General features: G+C 47.1%; 1 protein-coding gene across 9 annotated transcripts in view; it reads right to left on the bottom strand.

Moving 5' to 3' along the window:
- The window catches only part of COBL (cordon-bleu WH2 repeat protein), a 264,711-nt gene that overhangs the window by 62,156 nt on the left and 180,439 nt on the right, over positions 1 to 22,116 (bottom strand). For 8 of the 9 annotated variants that reach the window (XM_027124111.1, XM_027124116.1, XM_027124113.1 and 5 more), the window contains one exon: positions 1,999 to 2,137. The exons of the other annotated variant lie outside the window; for it this stretch is intronic. In XM_027124111.1, coding sequence (XP_026979912.1) covers positions 1,999 to 2,137 — 139 coding nt within the window. The remainder of the gene's footprint in view (positions 1 to 1,998; positions 2,138 to 22,116) is intronic. 9 annotated transcript variants of the gene reach the window in all.

Here is a 22,116-nt window from a genome sequence, read left to right as displayed (position 1 = left end):
TTCATCAAGAAATATATCCATTATTCCTTCTCTTGCTTATAGTTCTTTAGACTTGGAAAAATATTAATTTCCTCATATATACACATCATTTCCTCTCTCAAAGTGCACATAAGGCAAGGCGTCTGAATGAGTGTGGTTTGCTTGGCCCAGGTAAGCACCTGACATGACAAGGCAACCCCAAGGGCAAGGCAGGTAGAATACCCTCTCTACTGGAAGGCTTCCTTTTGTTTACCAAGAAATTTCGGTCAGGACCCAAATCCAGCCGGCTGCAATACTGCTTTAGTGCAAGTTCCAAAAACATTTTCAATTTCTATCTGCAGCTGTCTGAATACACAAAGAAGCTCAGCGTATTTTGTTGTGGTTTGGGCTACTTTTTCAAAATTATTATCTTTTAACCTAAAGCCAAGACTTTGGTTAAAAGTTCTGCTGTAGTGCCGTTACTGTACTTTTAACTCATGGGGATTTCTGATGGGGATGGAAGTCTGCTTTGAAATGGCCACCAAGACCGCTGACCTCAAAAAATATTCAAAGTTATTGACGGGAGGAAGGGAGCTTCTGGCCTCCTCCTTAATCCACAAAACAGAAGTCTATGGACCAGAGAGAGACCCACAGCAGTTACTACCATGCCTACCTCCTCTTTGCGCATGTTCCTTAGAGAGGGAACTGTCCCTACCATTTTCACTTTAAAATGCCCTTCTCTCTTTTTCTGAGACCCCTGTGAGTACCAGCTGCCCACCCCCAGGCCAGGCTCTCCAAACTCGTTGCGCACAGACCTTGGTCCTTCAAGGCTGAATCGGGAGGTCCTTCCAGGGGTTAAAATGGGCTGTCTGGCCTGGAGGTTGGCAGGATTCACCACATCTACACTACCCTAACCATGGACGCATCTTAGAATTTCAACAAGGACTCTTAATCTGAGTTCTTCATCCATTTATGAAAAGAGTGGGGAGAAAGCTTGGAAGGTGGAATGGGAGTCTCATTATGGAAAAAAAAAAAAAAAGAAAACCAGGTTTATTTGAAGGAGCTTCTGATCACATTTCCTTCAAATCAGATAGTTTCTCCTTTGGGAACGATGATGGACTGACATGAAATACTGGCTGTATCTCCTTAGCAAAATCGATTCCCAGTCTGTGAAATGCTAAGACGTTAAAATCGAGGTATTGGCCGGGGGAAAATGCTGACCAACAGCAAAGGAGCTCTTATGAAAGGTTTAGGGAGCAACAGTGCGACCACTTCTCCCTGGGCGTCTTTTCCCTTTGGGGGCTGCAGCCATGAGATCAACGGCAAAATGTGAGGCTGCCCGGGAGACTGAATGGCACTCCTGTGATGACTGAAGCACTTGTGTCAGGGGCTTATCTCAGTCCCTACATAAATGAAACAACAAACACTGAATGATTTTAGAACAAAATCGGCCATCCCTGGCTGGTGGACCTAGAGACCCCCATCTCTTCTCTCCCTTGTAACATGAGGGACTAGGTGTCATGGTCGAATATGTCTCTGCTCACAGACACCAGGATTGCACCCTCTTTACTCTGGTTTCTCTTTTTCTCAAAGAATACCATATAGGAAAGCTCTATAAGTGGAGATCAATTTCAAACAGGGTGCTCAAAAGATGACTGAACTGTTGTCACATGACCTATTGTATAAACGCCCTGCGGTCGAGACGTCTTCCACACCAGCATCCGTGGGCGCCATCCTGGGACTCACCCCCTTCGGTCAGGGAGGCGCCGTCCCCCAGCCACACTCACCAGCTCTCCATCACTCGCACTCTCCCGAGCCTCTTGACCAGCACGCCTTCCCCACCTTCTCAACGCCCGCGCCACCCCCAGAAACTATGCCTGTAGGATGCCCTTGACTCACAGCCGTTCATTTCCAGACTTTCTTTCTTTAGCCTAAATGCTTTCCGAGTTAATGCCATCGCGGAGGAAGCCAGGGCAGGGGTGAGAAGCAGCGCTGAGATGCAGGCCAAGCACCCAGAGGCGCGCGGACGCCATCACTCACCCGTCCTGCCCTTCCTGTCCTCCTCCCTGCCCTCCGTGCGGGGGGGCACCAGCGGGCTGGACGGCGGGGGCTGGGGTGCAGGGGGAGCTGGTGCACGCCTCTTCTTCTTCTGTAAGTCCATCTGTGACCCCAGAGACACCTGCGAAGCACAAGGGAGGACAAACAGTCAGCGTGAGGGTGGCTGTGCACGTGAGGGAGCTGGCCGGCGTGACGGGTACCCCGAGGAGGGCTGGCAGGTTGCCGGTCCCCTTTCTGGGGCTCCTGGGCAGGTGATGGAGACATATGGGTGTGAGGGTTTGCTGGTTGCCCGGGAGTGGCCCTGAGGGGGTCCGGGGATGCTCAGAGATGCCCCCCAAGACCCCTAGGTGGCAGGGGGCGGGGGCTCTGCCCCGTATTTCCTAGGGGCTCCAGGCAAATCAGAAGACTTGGAAATCTCTCCTCAGCATAACTATGAGAAAGGGGATCCTGAGCTCTCACTTAAATGCAAAGAAGAACTATTCCTTCTGGAAGCTTTACCAAGGGCCCCTGCAGAGGAAGGACAGAGGGCATCTCTGGCCTTACCCTTGGCCTTTCTCTCGCTCTCCTGCCCCTTCAGCCAGGGTAGCAATTGTCCACAGGCCGACCGCCCCGCACCCAGAACCGCAATGGATTTGCCAGCCCACGGGACGCGGGCATATGGGACACCACGCTCCCACCCAGCACGGAAACCCAGCTCCTCTGGGAGACTCAACAGTGACAGATGCACAGCTTCTAACGGCGGCTTGTTAGGATCGAGCAGGTCTCACTGTTGAAGGGGAAATCCGTTCTGTCTGCAAGGCTGGATTCACTGATTCCAGGTCTCTGTTCCCGAAAGAGCGCAAACTGTTCCTCTCCTCTGCACTACAGACGAAGCTTTCCTGCCTCCACCCTCCGATGGGACTGCATGGAAAGAGCACTGCGCCACCTGCAGAGGATGTGCAAGGGCCGGCAAGATGCCTGCGCTTGGTTCCTGCCCTGGGGGGCTTACAGCAGCCTCGGACCTCCAAGCCCAAGGAGGCCCTGGTCCTTCAAGCGCTTGTCCTGGGAGGGGTGCTGCCAATACCACCTGCTGGGCCTCGAGTCCTTCTCTTGGAGCTCCTCGGTTTATCAGCTCAGGTTCACAGTGGATGGAGAGCGTGTCTCCTCCTCCCAAGGAGGGGAACCTCCTCTGCTGGGCCGGACCTGGTGGGGTGTGTGTGTGTGTGTGTGTGTGTGTGTGTGTGTGTAAAAGGTCTTTTACAACTTCATCAGTAATACATATCTATTGCAATATTTTTTTTATTATAAAAGGAAGAAAAAAAATCCCTTGACACTTGGTTAACTCCTAACAATTGGCATACATTTTTCCTGGTCTTTCTGTTTCCTTTTAGAAGTCATATTTTTTCTATCCTTCTACCACAATACATTATAACCACCTCCTATACCTTTAAAATTCCATGTTTTATGAAAAACATGGACAAGAAAAGGCAAACAGTTCCACAAGGCTTAGAGTCAAACCCACAGCTCCTAGCCCACTCCAACAGCAGCCACTTCAAACTACTTTTCGTCTAGCATTTACTCCGTTTTTCTACATAAAGAGCTTATTCTGCTGTTTCTTGACTTTTCCCATGTTAGATTTTGGCTTCCTACTCCAGAAGTTCTTTGAGACGCAGGCACACACACAGACACACGACCCCACACATACTTTTCCTCCCCAGTCTTTGAAAAAAAGTTAGAGCACAATATTCAAACTAACATTCACTATTTAGTTATCCATATAGTTATAATAGATATTATAATTATGAAAACAGAAATTGTCTTCAAGAGCAACTTTCTGCGGCCGAGACCTATGCGTATGTTGACGACATTTTCTTCCTAGGTGAACTTTCGTTTGCTGTGAGCTTGATAACTGATGTGTCTTCTCACTTTTCCTTCTCACTGAGTTTCCTGGAAATTCCTTTGCCCAGATTTTTTATCCTTTGCTTCCTGGGTCCTACGCCTTTTTAAAATCCACTTCTTCATTTTAGGGGCGCACTTTCTACCAGCTTTCTGAGACAGGATGCGTATGGGGTAAAATTCTGAGATCTTGAAAACCTAAAAATGTTCGTGTTCTCGTACACTGAGCAGTCAGCATGGTACCTGTGAGGTCTACACCGGAAAGCTCTCTCAGGATGCTCGGCTCTCACTCCACTGTCTTCCAGCCTGCAACCCTGCAGTGGGGACACCCGCCCCCATCCCAACCCCAGGCTGGCTGGCTGTCTTCCTTCCTTCCACAGGCTTGAGCTTCTTCTCACTCCTTGAGCCCTGGACCATCCTGCCATGCCCTGGGTGAGGCTGCTTTCACCCTCTGCTGGGTCATCCACGGACCCCGGCCATCTTTACATCCTGCGATTCTGCAGAATGTTCTAGTACTCTTCCTCAAAGATTTTTTTCTTCCTTCTCTTTTCTCCTTTCTTTCTGGATTCCAATTAGTTGAACGCTGCAAATTCTAAATCAGTTTTCTAATTTTTCTTCAATAGTCTTTGTTTTAATTGAAATACAGTTGATTTACAATGTGTTAATTTCTGCTGGACAGCAAAGTGATTCAGTTATATATACATTCTTTTTTATGTGCTTTTTCCATTATGGCTTATCAGAGGATACTGAATATATTTCCTCGTGCTATACAGTAGGACCTTTTTGTTTATCCATCCTATATATACTAGTTTGCATCTGCTAATCCCAAACTCCCAGGCCACCCCTCTCCCTGCCCATCCCCTTGGCAACCACAAGTCTGTTCTCTATGTCTTTGCGTCTGTTTCTGTTTCATAGATGGGTTCATTTGTGTCATATTTGAATATTCTTGACTAATTAACATTTTTCCCTCCTTTCTTAGAAATGCCCTTTATTTCATTATCCAACTCTTCTGGCTTTTAAATTTTCAGTTACTATATTTTTAATTTCCAAGTGCTCTTTCTTGTTATATATTTTTTGAAATAGCTTCATGTATGTTTCCTGGATACATTCTCTTCTCTTTTCTCTCTGAGGCTAATTTATATCTTTAAAAATATGTCTTTCTACTCAGCCGTAAAAAAGAATGAAATAATGCCATTTGCAGCAACGTGGATGGACCTAGGGATTGTCATACTAAGTGAAGTAAGTTAGAGAAAGACAAATATCATATGATATTGCTTATATGTGGAATCTAAGAAAATGATACAAATGAACTTATTTACGAAACAGAAATAGACTCACAGACATAGAAAAGAAACTTACAGTTACCAAAGGGGAAAGGTGGTGGGGAGGGATAAAGTAGGAATTTGGGAGTAACGTACACACACTACTATATATAAAATAGATAAACAACAAGGGAACTATACTCAATATTTTGTAATAACTTACATGGGAAAAGAATCTGGAAAAAATATATATAACTGAATCACTTTGCCGTACACCTGAACTAACACAACATTGTAAATCAACTATAACTCAGTAGGAAGTGTCTTTATTTCCATTTTCTTTTGTTATACACACATTTTCTCCAAGTTCCTTTTTTCTCTCTTTGTCCTGGCCTCTTGTCCGTCACATCCTGACCTTGCCTCAGTTTCTGGTGATGCTTGGCCAACTGATCCTAATTAAGTGTGTTTCTGTGGACAGGGTCTGTGGACACTCATGGGATTCCGTGTGGGCACCTGGGAAGAGATCTGGTGAGCTCACTGGGGGACCCCCAAATATCCATATTGGTAGGATCCTCTCTTCCAACCTCCTGCCTGCAGGTGGCAGCTGGCCTTGCAGAGTAGGGTCCAGTGGGAAGGCCTGGGCTCTCATGTAGCGCTGGGCTTCAGGGCTCCCTGACGTCCTAGAGTCAGTCTCTCTCCTTCTTTCTTGCCTGGAGTTCATGGGCAGACCTGCGGCTGCCCATGGCAGGGTGGGGCCTGGAGGCCTTGCTGCTTCCCAGCCAGACAGCCCGTCCTTGGTCAGCAGCTCTCCTGCCCACTGCTGTGCAGAGGACTCGCACCCACTGTCCTGAGCCTCGTGGAGGCCGGGCCTCTTCCGATGGCCTCTCCACCCGGCCTGCACCTCTCAGCTTCTGCTCTGCCAGGAATTTAGCACCATCAACTCATTCTAGTTCCAAGTGTCTACTGACAACCGTCCTTGTTCCTTCTCCCCTTCTCTTTGCTGTCGTGGACTAATGCTTTTTATTCATTTTATTGGGGTTTTGAGAGGAGAGAGCTAGACTAGCTCATTCCATCAGCCACGTTTTCCCATATCTTTTAAAGGCTGCCCAGGACTGCATGGATTCCTCCAGCCACAGTTCATTCAATTCAGCCCCTCTTTCTTTGGTGGGATATTAAGACTGTGGTTTTGGCTATGACAGATTAAACTTTGTAGACCTCCTTTATCTTTCCCATATGTCTTTTTCTTTCTCTTCTTTTCCTTTTTTGAGTTTCCAATACATTTCTTGACTGCAACCTCTGAGGTAAGGAACATGTAAGGCTGGAGGAAGATCAGATTCAAAAACTGTTTCCCAGTGTTAAGAATCCTCGTCACGTGGTTACCTCGCACTGAGCTTGGGATCAAAGTCACCAGGATTTTTTGAAATAAATGGTTGTCAAAGCTTTCCACTTTTCTGTTAGCATCTGTGCACTACCCTGGTCCTTGGTTCTCACTGGGGCCTGGATGCCCAGGGGGTGTGTGGCTGGGCTCTTGGGATACCCTGCTCGGGGGGGACCCTGGTCAGGGGTGGGCCGCCTGCTCTTATCTCCACCTGTCATAATCCCGTCTCCCCCTTTTGTCCGGCTGCGGATGACGATGTTGAAAGGCAGAGAGCCTTGGCTCTGGTACCTGGGTTTCTTCGTTCAGGGGTAACATCCATCCATTCATTCATCATGACGCTCAAATGCTACGGATCTGCCTGCCTGTATTATTTTCTTGTACACGTTTCTCAATCTCGTCTTAAAAGATGGTGAGAGACTTCATCATTTGTTCACTTGCTCTTTCCGTTAACCAACAAGCCACTGTTGATTCCTTATGCTGTGACAGGAATGACAGTGGATTCAAAGACAGATAAAGTTCCTGACCTCACACTGATGTCCACCATCGAATGAAGGAGAGAGAATTCTATAACATTACATGATCTTCTTTTGGCTGGAGACACCGCCAAGAGCTGTAATTGGGGGCTGACGTGGGGACGTGGCTTCCTCTGTGAGTTCACGCTGGTTGATCAGCGCCCACTAAGCTCGCACTGACGTCTGTATAATAATGACGTGCTCCGGATTCTGCCGAGTGCCAACGTCAAGTGGGAGAGAATTGAAGAAACAAATGGATCCCGGAAGCAATTCTGGCTCACCAGCTTGGAAAAGCAGTTTTACCCGTTGAAAGAAAGTTCTGGCTCACTCCTTGTTACAAGATTTGGAGAAACATCAAGACCCTCAAGCCTTTGCCAAGACGGCCCAGCTTTGCCCCTGGCTGTCACTTTCCCAGAGATAATCACAGCCACTCGACAAACAATGGCTGGAGACGCTGTGTTTTCCCGGCACACGGCTATTTCTGATCAATTAAGGCTATTTCTGATCAATTAAGGTAATGTCTTTGCTAAGTGTTTTGGCAAAGTCTGAGACTCCAATCAAGACACGATCTAATGGGCAAAAGTTTTTTTCTGCAGCTTTTGTTAGTTTAAGGTGTTTAAACAAAAGTGTTCTGGTAGATGTATTTACAGACTTCTAGAAAATATTGTTAACATGGGCAGCAACGGAGATTTATTAAGCATTTACTAAGGGTGCCAACAGTATCTCGTACGACTACCTCAGCGAGGTAATTTCACTACCTCTGTTTTGCAAAGGAAGAAATTAAAGCTTGTAGAAGATTACTTGCCCAAGGTCAGACAGCTAACAAGTGGGCAGAGTGGAGATTCGACACTGGTTTAAACCATTCTCCTCAGGTGTGGAAGAAATAACTCCTTCAGTTTTGAGTAGAAATGTCCATTCCCAGGATTCCATAAGCAACTGAAGCCCGAGGAATCCTCACTGTTCCACGTGGTACAGTGTCCACCTGCTGGATACATCAGAAGCCAACCTGTGCTTTACTGTAAGGCCCAACGCCTATCTTCAGCACATCCTTTGAGGAGCACTTGAAACCTAGTCCTGCTGACTTTCTAGAACTTGTACCTACCACTGTTTTCCTTCTTAGAACCAGGACATGCCGTGGCCACTTTTGGTTAGGCAGGACTACTTTTACCCTCCATCCTCTCTGGTGACCAGTAGCCAGGAAGCGTTCCCCAATGGCAGAACCAGAGCCCTGGATATCTTGGTTTTTTTTAGAAAGCATCCGTTCCACTGTGGCTGCTTTGGTCTCTGAATCTCATTGTGTCGGTCACGTGTAATGTGACTAGACTCAGAAAATTGTTTAAGAGGGAAGGGAAGTGCTGATGTAAAGAGATTGAGTAGGACTCTTACCATGAAACCCAGGGCCACTGTCCCCACCTTGGCTTCTGAACCTTGCTCAGGGTGAAGCACTTGGTAGGAACATAATCAAAAGTGACTGAATGACAGTGTGTGTGTGTGTGTGTGTGTGTGTGTGTCTGTGTATATGCGTGTGTGTGTGTGTGTGTTTATTTTCCACGCTCCTTTATAGTTCTCATCTACATGCACACACATTTTCACATTATTCTTGGAGGAAGAGGACATATTCCTCTAGGTTTCAAGCGTTTAGCTACAGAAGACACATCGCTAGATTTGAGGGTCTGTCTATGTTATGAAATAAAATAAGTATGGTTTTCAGCACTTTGCATCGACTTATGTGTTCATTTGTCCTTTAGTTCATTCTTTCCTCCATGCATTCCTCCATCCATCCATCCATCCATCCATCCATCCATCCTTCCAAGCACATGGGTACTTGGTACCGAGTGCCATGCTAGGCACAAGGCACACATAAGTGAAAGAAGGAAAACCAGGGGCATTTCTTTCAGCCCCGTTGAACGGATGGCTCATGTGGGCTTGACTGTGCTCTACTGGGTCCCTGCTGTCTTGCCTTTCCTCAAGCTGCTCCTTCATCCTGGAATGCCCTTCCTTTCCCAACGCTTCTATCAATCTTCTGCCCCTGCTGAAATCTCCCTCGCTCTTTAATGCTACTTCTCAGAGGAGACCCCAGAAGTGCAGGTGGCAGTTAGTCAGCCCCTCTTCCTGCCCGGATGCAGGAGGGGAGCATTACTCGGAGGACCATCCTTAGCTGCCCCTCCCTTGGTTTTAGTTCACTGCTTCCATGCCCAGCTCCCCTGTTAGCCTGGGAGCTCTGCACAGCAAAGGGCATGACTTATTAGTCTCTGAACTTCCACAATTCCTAGCCTAGGGCTTTTGCGCTTTAGGAATCAAATGTTTGTTGCACACAAGAAAGAATGAAGCAGGCATTTTATATAAATGGAGCATGTTATGGAAGGAATTGACAAATATGAGAGCCTGTAAGCACAACACAGCCCTGGTCCTGTATTCTCATTTCTGTGTTGTGCAACATGAAAATACTCTATTGTTTTTACTCTGACAAATGAAAGTCACATATGCGCACTAAAAACAGTTCAAATAATAAAGGGGCATATAAAGTACTAAGTGAAACTCCTACCTCACCTGTAGCCCCAAAAGATAACCTCTGTTCAGCTTGATGTGTGTCCCCTCAGTGTGTTTTCTGTGTATCTATATATGTGAATATTTACAAAAATGAGGACATGCTCTCTTGATGACAACTGCTCTTTTCTCCTGTGATGCTGCCCATTGTTGGGTGTGGATCTCTCCAATGTCCCGAGGACGGGAAGGGCTCACTCCTGCATGGACCACCCATATTTACCTGTCCTCAAGGTTTGACATTTCTGTTATTTCCAATTCATTGCTCTTTCAAATATTCTTTATTCCTGTCCTGCCCCTAGGTTCTTCAGAACCATTTTTTTTTTTTTTTTAGATTCCATATATATGTGTTAGCATACGGTATTTGTTTTTCTTTTTCTTACTTACTTCACTCTATATGACAGACTCTAGGTCCATCTACCTCACTACAAATAACTCAATTTTGGTTCTTTTTATGGCTGAGTAATATTCCATTGTATATATGTGCCACATCTTCTTTACCCATTCATTTGTCAATGGACACTTAGGTTGCTTCCATGCCCTGGCTATTGTAAATAGTGCTGCAATGAACATTGTGGTACATGACTCTTTTCGAATTATGGTTTTCTCAGGGTATATGCCCAGTAGCGGGATTGCTGGGTCATATGGTAGTTCTATTTTTAGTTTTTTAAGGAACCTCCATACTGTTCTCCATAGTAGCTGTATCAATCTACATCCCCACCAATAGTGCAAGAGGGTTCCCTGTTCTCCACACCCTCTCCAGCATTTATTGTTTGTAGATTTTTTGATGATGCCCATTCTGACTGGTGTGAGGTGATACCTCATTGTAGTTTTGATTTGCATTTCTCTAATGCCTAATAACTTTTTAAATTGAGATTCTTTAAATGCTAGGATTAGCATTTTTAATGATTAAAATGATTTTTTAATGTTTACTTTTGTCTGTGTGAGAGAAAGAATTTGTAGTTCTATCCATTAAGCTTTTTCTGTCAACTGTGGTGTTAGCCTTTTCTTAATAATATCAATATGTATGTGAAATACAAATATGTTGTGAATATTTTCCCTAGTTCTTTATGGCCTTCTAGTGTTCTGCTTTTTTTATTTTTTTTTGCGGTACGCGGGCCTCTCACAGTTGTGGCTTCTCCCGTTGCAGAGCACAGGCTCCGGACGCACCGGCTCAGCGAGCCCGCTCCGCGGCACGTGGGATCCTCCCGGACCGGGCACGAACCCATGTCCCCTGCATCGGCAAGCGGACTCTCAACCACTGCGCCACCAGGGAAGCCCTGTTCTGCTTTTTATTACTTTTTTTGGAATGTGAAAGTTTATCTAATTCAATCTGTCAGGTGCCCCCTTCTTTTTCTGTTTCTAACCCTGTGCCATACTAAGAAAGGGCTTCTTGATTTCAAAATCTAAAAGTCCCTATTATTTTAATGGAGTTTCCTGGCTTACTTTTTCACACTTTTATTTTATTTTATTTTATTGCGGTACGTGGGCCTCTCACTGTTGTGGCCTCTCCCGTTGCGGAGCACAGGCTCCGGATGTACAGGCTCAGCGGCCATGGCTCACGGGCCCAGCCGCTCCGCGGCATGTGGGAGCTTCCTGGACCGGGGCACGAACCCGTGTCCCCTACATCGGCAGGCGGACTCTCAACCACTGCACCACCAGGGAAGCCCCACACTTTTATTTTAAATCAACCTGGGCTTAACTTTTTACACGCTCTTCATTTCCCCCAAAGTGATTAAACGCGCTTACAGCACAAATGACAATTAGTTTATAAATCTGCAGCCACCTACATTATCGTAAAACAAAATTCAATAATATCACACACAGAATGAGGTGTGAAAAACTGGTGTTGTGACTGTTGTTTCTTTTCGTCCCCGAAGCATCTCATGCAGCAAGAATCTGGCCTGCTGGGAATCTCACCTCTTCAGAGCCCAGACCAGAACCATGCAGAACTGGGCTGCCAGCTCACGTCCGGGGTCAGCTGCAGGAGGCTCCTGCCCTGCCTCCCCTGCCAGGCTCCTGCCTAAGCTCTGTCCCTCGAGTCACCTGATTTTACCTCCACAAAACAATAAACCCAGAGTTTCCTGGGAAGAGTCAGTGTCAGATCTGAGAGTTCAGAAAAATTGGTGATGCCGTCTAGAAAGATTTCCCTCTGTACTGCTTAAATAACTTCTACAGAAAAGAGACTTATACTTTAAGGGATAAATCCTTAGTCATCTAAGTCAGTTATTTCTTTATCATGTTCTCATTCTCCAGGGACACCAGGATGCCAACTTTATAGTATAATGAGGTTGCTCCGGATTAAAATTTAAACCTACATTTTCAACTATTCCTTTTACACGGTGATTATTCCATCTAATTTTCCTTTAAATACACTTGTACTTTTAAGAGAATGAGCACGAGGATTATGAACAAGAACAGCCTAGAAAAATATATCAGCAAGATGAGAGCGTAGCACGGTGGTTGTGCTTGGACCCTGGAGGCAGAAAGCCAGGTTAGAGTTTTGCTTCCACCATGAGCTGTGTAATATTGGATAAGTTGCTTAACCTCTCTGTGCCTCAATTTCTCCACTGGTAAAACAGGGATGAAAATAGTTACCGTCTCTTTTGGTGACTGGGAAGATTAAGTGAGTCATATCATGAAAAGTACACAGGATGCTGTCCTCGCTGCTGGGCAGCTTCTACCAAGATCTTTCACCTTCTTATCCTCCTCATCACCCTCCGAGTCAATGGCAGACAATGCAGTGGGTCCCCGGACAGCTGGAGGTCACCCCAGAACCAGACCTGGCTGGACCCAAGTCTTGGTTTCAGCTCTTACAGGGAATGGCGGGGTCCTCGGAGAACACAGTCAAGCTCTGCCTTCCTAGTTAGGTTTCCGGAGGTTACGTGCGCTGACAATACCACCCTGCAGAACAGTGTGGCCGCCCTGGGAACTGCGAGTAGCACAAAATCTAAGCCAGCTGCACACGCCTGCTCAGATACCAATGTCTCTGTGCCTCACTTTCCACTTTTAAATGGAACAATAGTAGTGCCCACCCCACAGGGCACCACGAGGCGTCACGTAAGCATTAAATGTGTGCTCAGAAATAGCTCCAGCAGCTTGAAGTGCTGCTAGAAAGTGATATATATCTGTTTGCTCAAGAAACAGGAGTCAAGTTGAATAACATCAAAGAACACAAAATCTTAGAGCTGGAATTCCAACTCTTATTGTACACACGAGAAAGCAGAGGACCAGAAGTTGAATGATGTTTTCAAGACCGACTCCACCTGACTCGCCTTGATTAATGAAAGAGAGAGCGATGATGCTTCCCAGCTTATGTGCTGGGAGGAAGGTGCTGTGACGAGGCTCTCCTGTGCAGCCCCATTATCTTGTTTAATTATCAAAACCACCTCTCACTGTCCAGAAAAGGGAAGTGAGCTTGGAGGGGCTGAGTCACCTGCTGAAGGCCGCAGAGCTGACTGCTGTCTGACACTTCTCTGTGCCGCCTGCTTACGAAAGCGGGTGGGGGGGGGGACACACAGTGGGCTGGCCCATGGTCTCCCGCATAACGCTCTGCCTTGAAGGTGGACTGTTTGCTGGATTTGCTGCTGTCTCACTAGCACTGGGAAATGTCCTTGGCGTATTTTGGGTGCTCACTAAACATCCCTCAACTGAGCCAATGCTGTTACCAAAAGCATCCGTATGATGAAATCTGTTTCTCCCTTAGGACGGGTACACTCACTGGGTGACTTTAGAAGTGCCTATTACGTGTCAGATACTGACTTGGCACTGAGAGTAAGAGGTGAGCCAGACAGACAGGACCTCGGGGCCGGTTTTATTGGAAGGGACGTGGGTGATGACCAGACGTCTCGTGGACAGTCCTTGCCACACGGGACACCCCTGGAGAACCAGTTTAGGGGGAAGACGAGGCGTGTGGAGCTTTCTGGTGGGCAGGCTGGAGGTATCCCGCCGAGACACTCGCACGGCAGCAGCACCGAAGCGAAGCACGGATGGGACTTCCCAAGAAGAACGTCGGGGAAGAAGGGAAAATACAACCCTAAGACGGTCTAACTTTCCTGGGGCTGCTTTAGGATGGAAGATTCTGGAAGGCCGCTGGAGAGTTGGAAGCAAGCCGAGGGGCTCAGCAATGTGGCGCAGGAAGTGACCGGGAGGGTCAAGCCTGCCGAGCTCGGGCAGGGTAGGGGTGTAGAACGCCATCGTGCAGGGGGAGCTGGCCCTGGGGGGAACGGGGCACCCAGAGCAGAGCAGCACGGAAGAGCCAGATGGGCTGGGCGGGCAGCCCGGGGTGGTGTGCCGCGGCAGGGGGTGTGACCAGGATGAGATGGGGCAGCAGGGGGACAGGCGAGGGGCTGGGGGCTCACTCACGGGGGCCTTTTGCCTGCACATTCCTCCTCGGGCTCCTGGGACCTGAGCCAGCCCCAGAGGCGGTCCTTGGGCCACTTCCTTTTACCCCAGAGAATTTTCAAGGTGATTCCTTCCAGATTCAATGCCTTTAATGCCACCTTTGTGCAGAGACTCCCAGATTCACAGCTCGGCCCGAATTCCTCCCCTGAGCTCCAGGGCCACACACCTAAATGCTTGCTGACAACGGCACCTGGACATGGGCATCTCCGCATGCCCCCAACCAACCCCTTGCTTCTCTCCCCAAACCCGCTCCTCCCCCAGGGTAATGGTCACTCCCTGTTTCTAGCGGTTCAGGGCCGGATGCCCCAGGCGTTCTGGAGGAGCCCACACCCCTTCAACAGGCGGGTCTTTCTCCGTGTCCCTGTCACCACTCGCTTGAAGCCACGCTCATCTCTCACCTGAACAAGTGTGGCAGTCCCTCCCTGGCCTCCCTGCGCCCACCCCAGACCCTTCCACATGGAAAGCCAGCCACGCTCTGCTCAAAAGTCTACAAATGCCTCCAGTCCCATGTCCTGCCTGCAATTAACATGCGAGGGCAAACATCTCCTCAAGATACTGATGTCATTTCCTTTGGGAACATACCAAGAAGTGGAACTGCTGGGTCATATGGTAGCTCTATTTTTAATATTTAGAGTAATCTCCATACTGTTCTCCACAGTGGCTGCACCAATTTACGTTCCCACCAACAGTGCAGGAGGGTTCCCTTTTCCCCACATCCTGGCCAACATTTGTTATTTCCTGTCTTTTTGATAAAAGCCATTCTGACGGGTGTGAGGTGATACTCGTGGTTTTGATTTGCATTTCCCTGACGATGACAGATGTGGAGCATCTTTCCGTGTGTCTGTTGGCCGTTTGGATGCCACTTGTAACGACACGGTTGGACCTTGAGGGCATTATGCTAGGTGAGATAAATCAGACAGAGAATATAAGGAATCTAAAAAAGCCAAACTTGGGAAAACAGTAACATGGTAGCTACCAGGGGCTGAGAGGTGAGGAGACAGGAAAGAGGTAGTTTCAGGAAACAAACCTGCAGAGCGTAGATGAATAAGCCCTGGAGACCTAGTACCCAGTGCAGCGATCATAGACAACAATATTGTGCGATAATCATCAAACTTGCTAAGACACTAGATCTCGATTATTCCCACAAGAAAAAGAGAAATGACAATTATGTGATGGGACGCGAGTGCCAACTGTTGCTACAATCAGATTACAGTATATAAATGTATCAAATCTGCACGTGGGGCACCTTAAATGTGCACAATGTCATACGTCAAATAGATTCCGATGAAAATGAAAGTAAAATCCTCTGGCAGAAGCAGCCGAGGTAACTGGATGGGAGTGGAGAGTGAGCTCTGGGGAGAGGCAACCTCTGCTGTGAGATCTGCCGTAGAGCAGACCTGCGGGTCGGTGTGGACCAGGCTGGCACCTGGAGGGGCTCCAACCTGCTGGCCAGGTGATGGAGCTGAGCGCACCCACAGCTGCGCTGGCCCAGCTCTGTTCTGGGCACCTACAGAGATTGTGCAAGAACCCAGACAGAAAGCAATGATGCTGGCCACGGCCAGTGCCTTTAAGGGGAGGAAGGGGAGGTAGCAGCCAAGGAGGAAGCAGAGTGCCAAGTCTGGGGCTTTAGGTCAAAGAGCGTCACTCGAGGAAGGAGCAAGCCCCAGAGCTGGCCGTGGCTGGCCCCTGCGAGTGAAGAAAGGTCGCTGCCGTATCAGTACACAAAGGATGTTGCAGCCACCAAGCCATCACTTTACAGCGGCCCTGACGGTGAGCCCTGAGGGAACTCAGGATGGAAGCAGGATGCCCTCAATCCAGCCGTCAGCCACTGCAGCCCACCCCAGCGGTGCACCCTGAGGGGACTCAGGATGAGAAAGCACAGGACACTGGCCCCAGATGGCTGAGGTGCAGAACAAAGGGATGATGTCAGTGAGCCCAGACTCTTGCATCTTCCCATACATAGAAAAGCGCTAAATTCCTTAACTTGAGATGTCTGGTTTTCTTTAACTAACTAACAGTAATCTTTTGATGTTCCCACTACCTGGTCTTTGTTGCAAAAACTCCTCTATATCCTGGCTCCCCGCTTACCTCTTTGGAGCAGTCCCTCAGAGCCACCCGAGAGGCTGCGCCCTGGGTTTCAGTCCTCAGTTTTGTCTGCCCCATATAACATAATTCTCAAATTTTAGGTTGTGCGCTATTTTTCAGTCGACACCCCGAGGGCATGTTTCCGTTGGGATTTACTTGTTTCTTCTTGTTTACTCATTTATTTAGCCGTGCTTCTCTCAAGGATGCTTCCCTTCCAATGCACCCGGAGACACAGCCCTCAGCTCCAGTCTGCTGAGCCGATCTGTCGTCCAGGGGTGTCTAAACACCTGCCCTCTAGACCCCTCCCCAGGTGAGACAGCCCTTGGGGAACCAGGGCTCAGGTATTAGTACTAACGTGTGACTTTCCTTCTGGGAATTTGGGGAGGGGAGTCAAGGAGATGGTGACATCATATCCTGATTTTACAGGGGTCCCTAAATCCCACGATAAAGAGTACGTCCACCCCATCACCAATGACATAAAATGTGGGGACCCTGAATCTTAGACTTCCCTGTACAGTCTTAATTTCAAAGTTTATCTTGCTGTCAGAGGATATCCCACCATTTAATTTTGGTCACTCTAAATAAAGTAGCATAGATTCTGTGTGAGTGAACATCATACTTGATGAAAGCAGTATCCTGGCTGGGTGTCACCTGGGCAGATGGTTGGCACAAATTCTAACTGAACTGATATGTAACCATTTCACCCCTAAAATGAGCCCTTCTAGGAAGTATACAAGCCATACATCACAGACCTATGCCCAAGGTGTGGGGAATTTTTATCAGTTATTTGCTACCATTAGATGACTAAGGTCACCATAGTTTTGGCCACGGAAATTCCGGTATCCATGCAATGTTTTGGGATTCTGCTTTATTCTTAGGCTAAGAAAGGCTGAGATCTTAAAAGTAAACATTTGGAAACAGCCTCAGTGTCTACCACACAGAACTGGCTAAGCGCTTTATGGTGGACTGGCTGGCTTTTACACAGCCCTTAAAATGGGGACTATATTTATGAACTCCTGTGGAAAAGAGCCCCAAGATACATTGTTAAGTGAAAAGGTATAAAACAGTTTGCATGGTATGTTTCCATTTGTGTAAAGAGGAAGCCATTGCTTATGCGCGCGCGCGCACACACACACACACACACACACACACACACACACACACACACTATATCTGAAGGGTACAGAGTGACCATACATATTACTATACTACTTGTTCTTGGGGAGGAGAAGTGAGGGGGAAAAGGATGAGGAATAATTTTCACTCGATATCTTTTGATATTTTTGGAATTTTGAAACATGTAACAGTATTACCAGTTCAAAAAATAAATTTAAACAAAACCTTAAGAAAAGAAAGAAAGAAAGAAAGAAAGGCTGAGAAGACTCCACCCAAACCCTGATGCCTCAGGTCAACTAAATGACTCCCTTTGGTTGTTTATATTCCATCAGCTAAAATTAAAGCCCTCTTCACAGGTGGGAGCAGGCACGCTGCCAGGGAAAACAATTTCTATCATCACCATCTTTGGTAATTCCAGAAAGAAAAACACTGGGCATGCTTCATGGAAAGTTATGAGAAAAAACAAAAGTTGCTATTCCAGCACTTTCTTTCTACCTCAGTTAGAACAAAATGCCCTAAAACAGAATCTGATTATGAGCTTTTAGTTTTTAAATAGAGATTTTTAACATGGAATCCTCAAGTCTGATTTTCCTTCCTATTTCCCAGTGTGTACCAAAGACTCTTACACCACTTCAACAGACATTTATGAAGGGTTAAGTTTTCTTCTAAAATTGCATCAGCCAGAAATCTGTGCAGAGATAGTTCTCTGTAGGTTTACAATCTTTTTGTTTTTATTTTAATTTTTTCTGGCTTGCTTTTCTTTTCGTAATTTTTAATTTTATTAGAGTATACCTGATTTACAATGTCAGGTTAGTTTCAGTTGTACAGCACAGTGATTCAGTTATACATATGTACATATATATATTATTTTTCATTCTTTTCCCTTATAGGTTATTACAAAATATCGAGTATAGTTCTCTGTGCTATGCAACAGGTCCTTGTTGATTATCTATTTTATATTGGGCTGGCCAAAAAGTTCATTCGGGTTTTCCGTAACATCTTTCGTAAAAATCCAAATGAACCTTTTGGCCGACCAGGTATATAGCCATGTGAATCTGTTAGTCCCAAACTCCTAATTTATCTCTCTCCCCCTTTCTCCTCTGGTAACCACAAGTTTGTTTTCTATGTCTGTGGGTCTAATTCTGTTTTGTAAAAAAGTTAATTCCTATCTTTTTCTTAGATTCCACATATAAGTGATATCATATGATATTTGTCTTTCTCTGTCTGGTTTACTTCACTCAGCATGACAATCTCTAGGTCCATCCATGTTGTTGGAAATGGCATTATTTCATTCTTTTTTCATGGCTGAGTAATAATCCGTTGTATGTATGTACCACGTCTTCTTTATCCATTCATCTTTCAGTGGACACTTAGGTTGCTTTCATGTCTTGGCTGTTGTGAATAGCGCAGGTATCTTTTCAAATATAATCGTTTTTATGTTTAAAGTACTGGCAGAAAAATTTCTTCTTTTAAAATTTCACACTCAGGCATTCAGGAAAGTTGCCACTCCCTGGCATCGGCATGCCACGGGCAACCCCTCACCTCTGCCAATGCTTCCCGTGTTCTCAGCAGAGCCCGGGACTCTGGCAGAGGAACAAAACAGGGGTCCATCCCACCCACGACCCACAGATAGGACAGGAGACGGGGGGAGTAAGAATTAGAAAGAAGCACTGGTAGGTAATACAGGATGCAGGCCCAGCAGGGGCTCCCCTGACAAGCAGAGGTGACGACAGGCAGGTTAAGCAGGTGACAGCCTCAACCCTCGAGCAGATGACGCCCCTGTCCTCGGGATGGACCCCCACCAGCAAACAGCACATCATTTCTTCTTCCCCTGCCAGCATTAGTACCATGGTCCACCACCCCACTTTGGCCAGCTGGTCCCTTAGCCAAAACCGAGATCTTGTCTTCAGAGCAAAAGTAAGAGCCTCCTTTGACCGCGGCCTCTCTGAGTCTCTAAACCCCAGCTCCCTCCCTGGCTTCCCCTGAATCCAGGTGGCAGCGGCCTCCTCACCACCTTCCCACAGCCCCGCGGTCCTGGAAGGACGCTCCGCTTTCTGCCCCAGCTGCTCTCCTTCCTCTGCTGCTCCCCTGGCTCCTCTGTCCTCCTCCCCTTTCGTGTCTTACCCACTCCCCTATTCCCAGCCATCCCCTACACGCGGATAATTCTCAGACTGCCCAGTGTGACCACCCCCTTCTCCCCACCTCGGAGCTCCACGGACAATCACCAAGTGGCTTCCCCTGCGCGTCTCCTGAAGACACAGGTCCCAAATCATCACCTGAACCTACAGTCCCCTCCGACCTGTCCCCTTCCCGTACCTTTGGATGTTGGGTGCGTCCCAGGTGCTGGGACCCCTCCTGCTGGCACACTTCCTTCACCGCATTGCTCATGAAGGGCTTCGGGTCTTTTCCTGAGTCTCTCAAAACGGTGTCTCCCTCTCTTCTGCTGCTGCCGAGTCTCAGGCCCAGGGCATCCCTGTCTGGATTCCTTTAAAGGTGTCTCACCTCACGGTCCGGGCTCCCTCTCTCCCTTCTCTGAGTCCGTTTCCACAGTGCGCCAGGCGCACGGGGATCACTTATTTACTCAAAACTTCCCTAAATACCGACTAAGCGCCAGACACTGTCCCACGTGAGTGGAGAGAGCCTCAACGAAGACAAATTCCTTCCCTCGACTCCCAAGCTCACCTCCTGGTGCGGGGACAACAGGAAGAAACACCTGGATCATTTTAGGTGGTGACCCATCTTATTTACGACAGAAACGTGCTTTTGTGGGCTGAGGATGGAGGGCTCACCTGAGCAATTAAACAGGAGGGTCAAGAAAGCCCTCTCTGAGGAGGCGGACATCTGCCTTGAATGATGATGAACAGAATATTACAAGCAAGGACAGGAGAGGGCGGGAGCCGCTTGGCTTCGTTGCCATTACAATAGGACAGGGAGGCCACTGCGGCCAGAGGCCCTGCATGGCGCTCCTGGCCTCGGAAAGAAGCTTGGCTTTATTCGGTGCCACTCCCTCCTTAAAACTGTAAGTAGGATCAAGCCCAAATGATGCCTGCAGCAGCCACCCAGCTCCTCGGGGGGTGGGGGGCAATTCTTCCTGTCTCATCTCACCCCCCAGCGGGCCTCACACACCTCAGCCTCCAATACCACCACGGGGTCCCCTCCACCTGCGTCATCCTGTCTTGCATCTAGCAGACTCCTATCCACCCTTCAAGACCCCAGTGCAATGTCCCATCCCCACCAAACATAAACATCTGCCTCTCACACACCCCAGGACACTTGCACCTGCTGTGGCTGCCCCGTCACGCATGCCTGACTTCCCCCTGGACTGCGGCCTTCTCGAAACCAGGGGTGAAGCTTGTCCACCTGTGTTGCTCAGCACCTGAGTCTGGCTCCAGGTAGGGTCTTTACTACGTAACGCCATGTATTTGTACCACTCTCTACGTAACGCCGTGTATTTGTACCACTCTCTTCCCACTTATCCACAGGGACACAGAGCAAGCACCTCCCAGGAAGATGTGAGGTCATGGCCATATCCTGTTCACCTGTACTGGGACCATTCCGAACAGGCTCAGGTGGATTAGCCAGCATCCCACAGAGATTTTCAGGTGGGCATCCATTGCCATTTTCGCCAAATACTCTCTCTCTCACACACACACACATACACATGCATAGGCTTGGATACAACTTAAGTAAAGCTTGCAAAAGCATTAGCGAGAAAGACAGAAATGCTATAGGGTGGGTTTAAAAAGCATGTTCTGAAATAGATTCCACAAATATAGTCAACTGATCTTTGACAGAGGAGCAAAGGACAAAGGAGCAATGGAGAAAACAGCCTTTCAGCAAATGGCTCCGGAACAACAGGACATCCACACGCAAAAAAAAAATGAATCTAGACACAGTCCCTACACCCTTTTCAAAGAGTAACTCAAAGTGGATCACAGACCAAAAATATTAAATGTAAAGCTATACAACTCCTGGAAGATAATACTGGAGAAAATCCAAATGACCTTGGGTTTGGTGATGACTTCTGAGATATGACACCAAAGCCATGATCCATAAAAGAAATAATTGATAAGCTGAACTTCATTAAAGTTAAAAACCTGCTCTGCAAAAGACGCTGTCAAAAGATGAGAACACAAGCCATGCACTGGGAGAAAGTATCTGCAAAAGATACAGCTGATAAAATTCTGTTATCCAAAACATAACAAAAACTCTTAAAACTCAACAATAGAAAACAACCCGATTAAAAATGGGCCACAGACTTTAACAGACACCTCCCCAAAGAAAATATCCAGGGGGCAAATAAGCATATGGAAAGGTGCCCCATATCATATGTCATTAGGGAAATGCAAATTAAAATAATGAGACACCACAACACCATAGTACTTGGTATTAATGAGATACCACAACACCATCGTGTCTACGCTTCATCACTAGTTTTGTTGATTTTAGGGCTAGGATTCCAGCCGTATTCCGAAGCTACAAGCAAATGCACCAAGTGTAAACCAATACTCAGAATATGTAACAAAAATAAAATATAAAGCACATAAATAATGAAGACTTAATCAGGCTTTATTATTCTACCGGCTATTAGAACTACATAATGAAAAGTCAGGCTTTTGCGGACTACCACTGCTATTGTGTCTAAATTTCCATTAAGAAACCACAGTCCTACTTTGGTCTCTTCTCCCTCCAATAACTGTATCTCCCCTTACAAAACACTCTTTGTTAAAGGGTCTTTAGTGACTGGAAGACTTGACTGTCACCACCTCCTGGGACTAAAATGGCTAACATGCTTCTTGAATGTTCGTCCCTTGGCAAACATGGAAAGCTAAACAGAAACACACAAAGGATAGTGCCCTTGTTCTGTGGTAATTATCTACTGAAACAATAGATTTTGGAAAAAAAAAAAAAACCCAACAAACCA

This window comes from Aethalodelphis obliquidens, unplaced genomic scaffold (assembly GCF_003676395.1).
Source record: "Aethalodelphis obliquidens isolate GAN/ISIS:26980383/991018 unplaced genomic scaffold, ASM367639v1 scaffold27, whole genome shotgun sequence".
Lineage (NCBI taxonomy): Eukaryota > Metazoa > Chordata > Mammalia > Artiodactyla > Delphinidae > Aethalodelphis > Aethalodelphis obliquidens.
The sequence above is the reverse complement of the archived record's forward strand: the minus strand, read 5'-3'. Positions and strand labels throughout refer to the sequence as shown.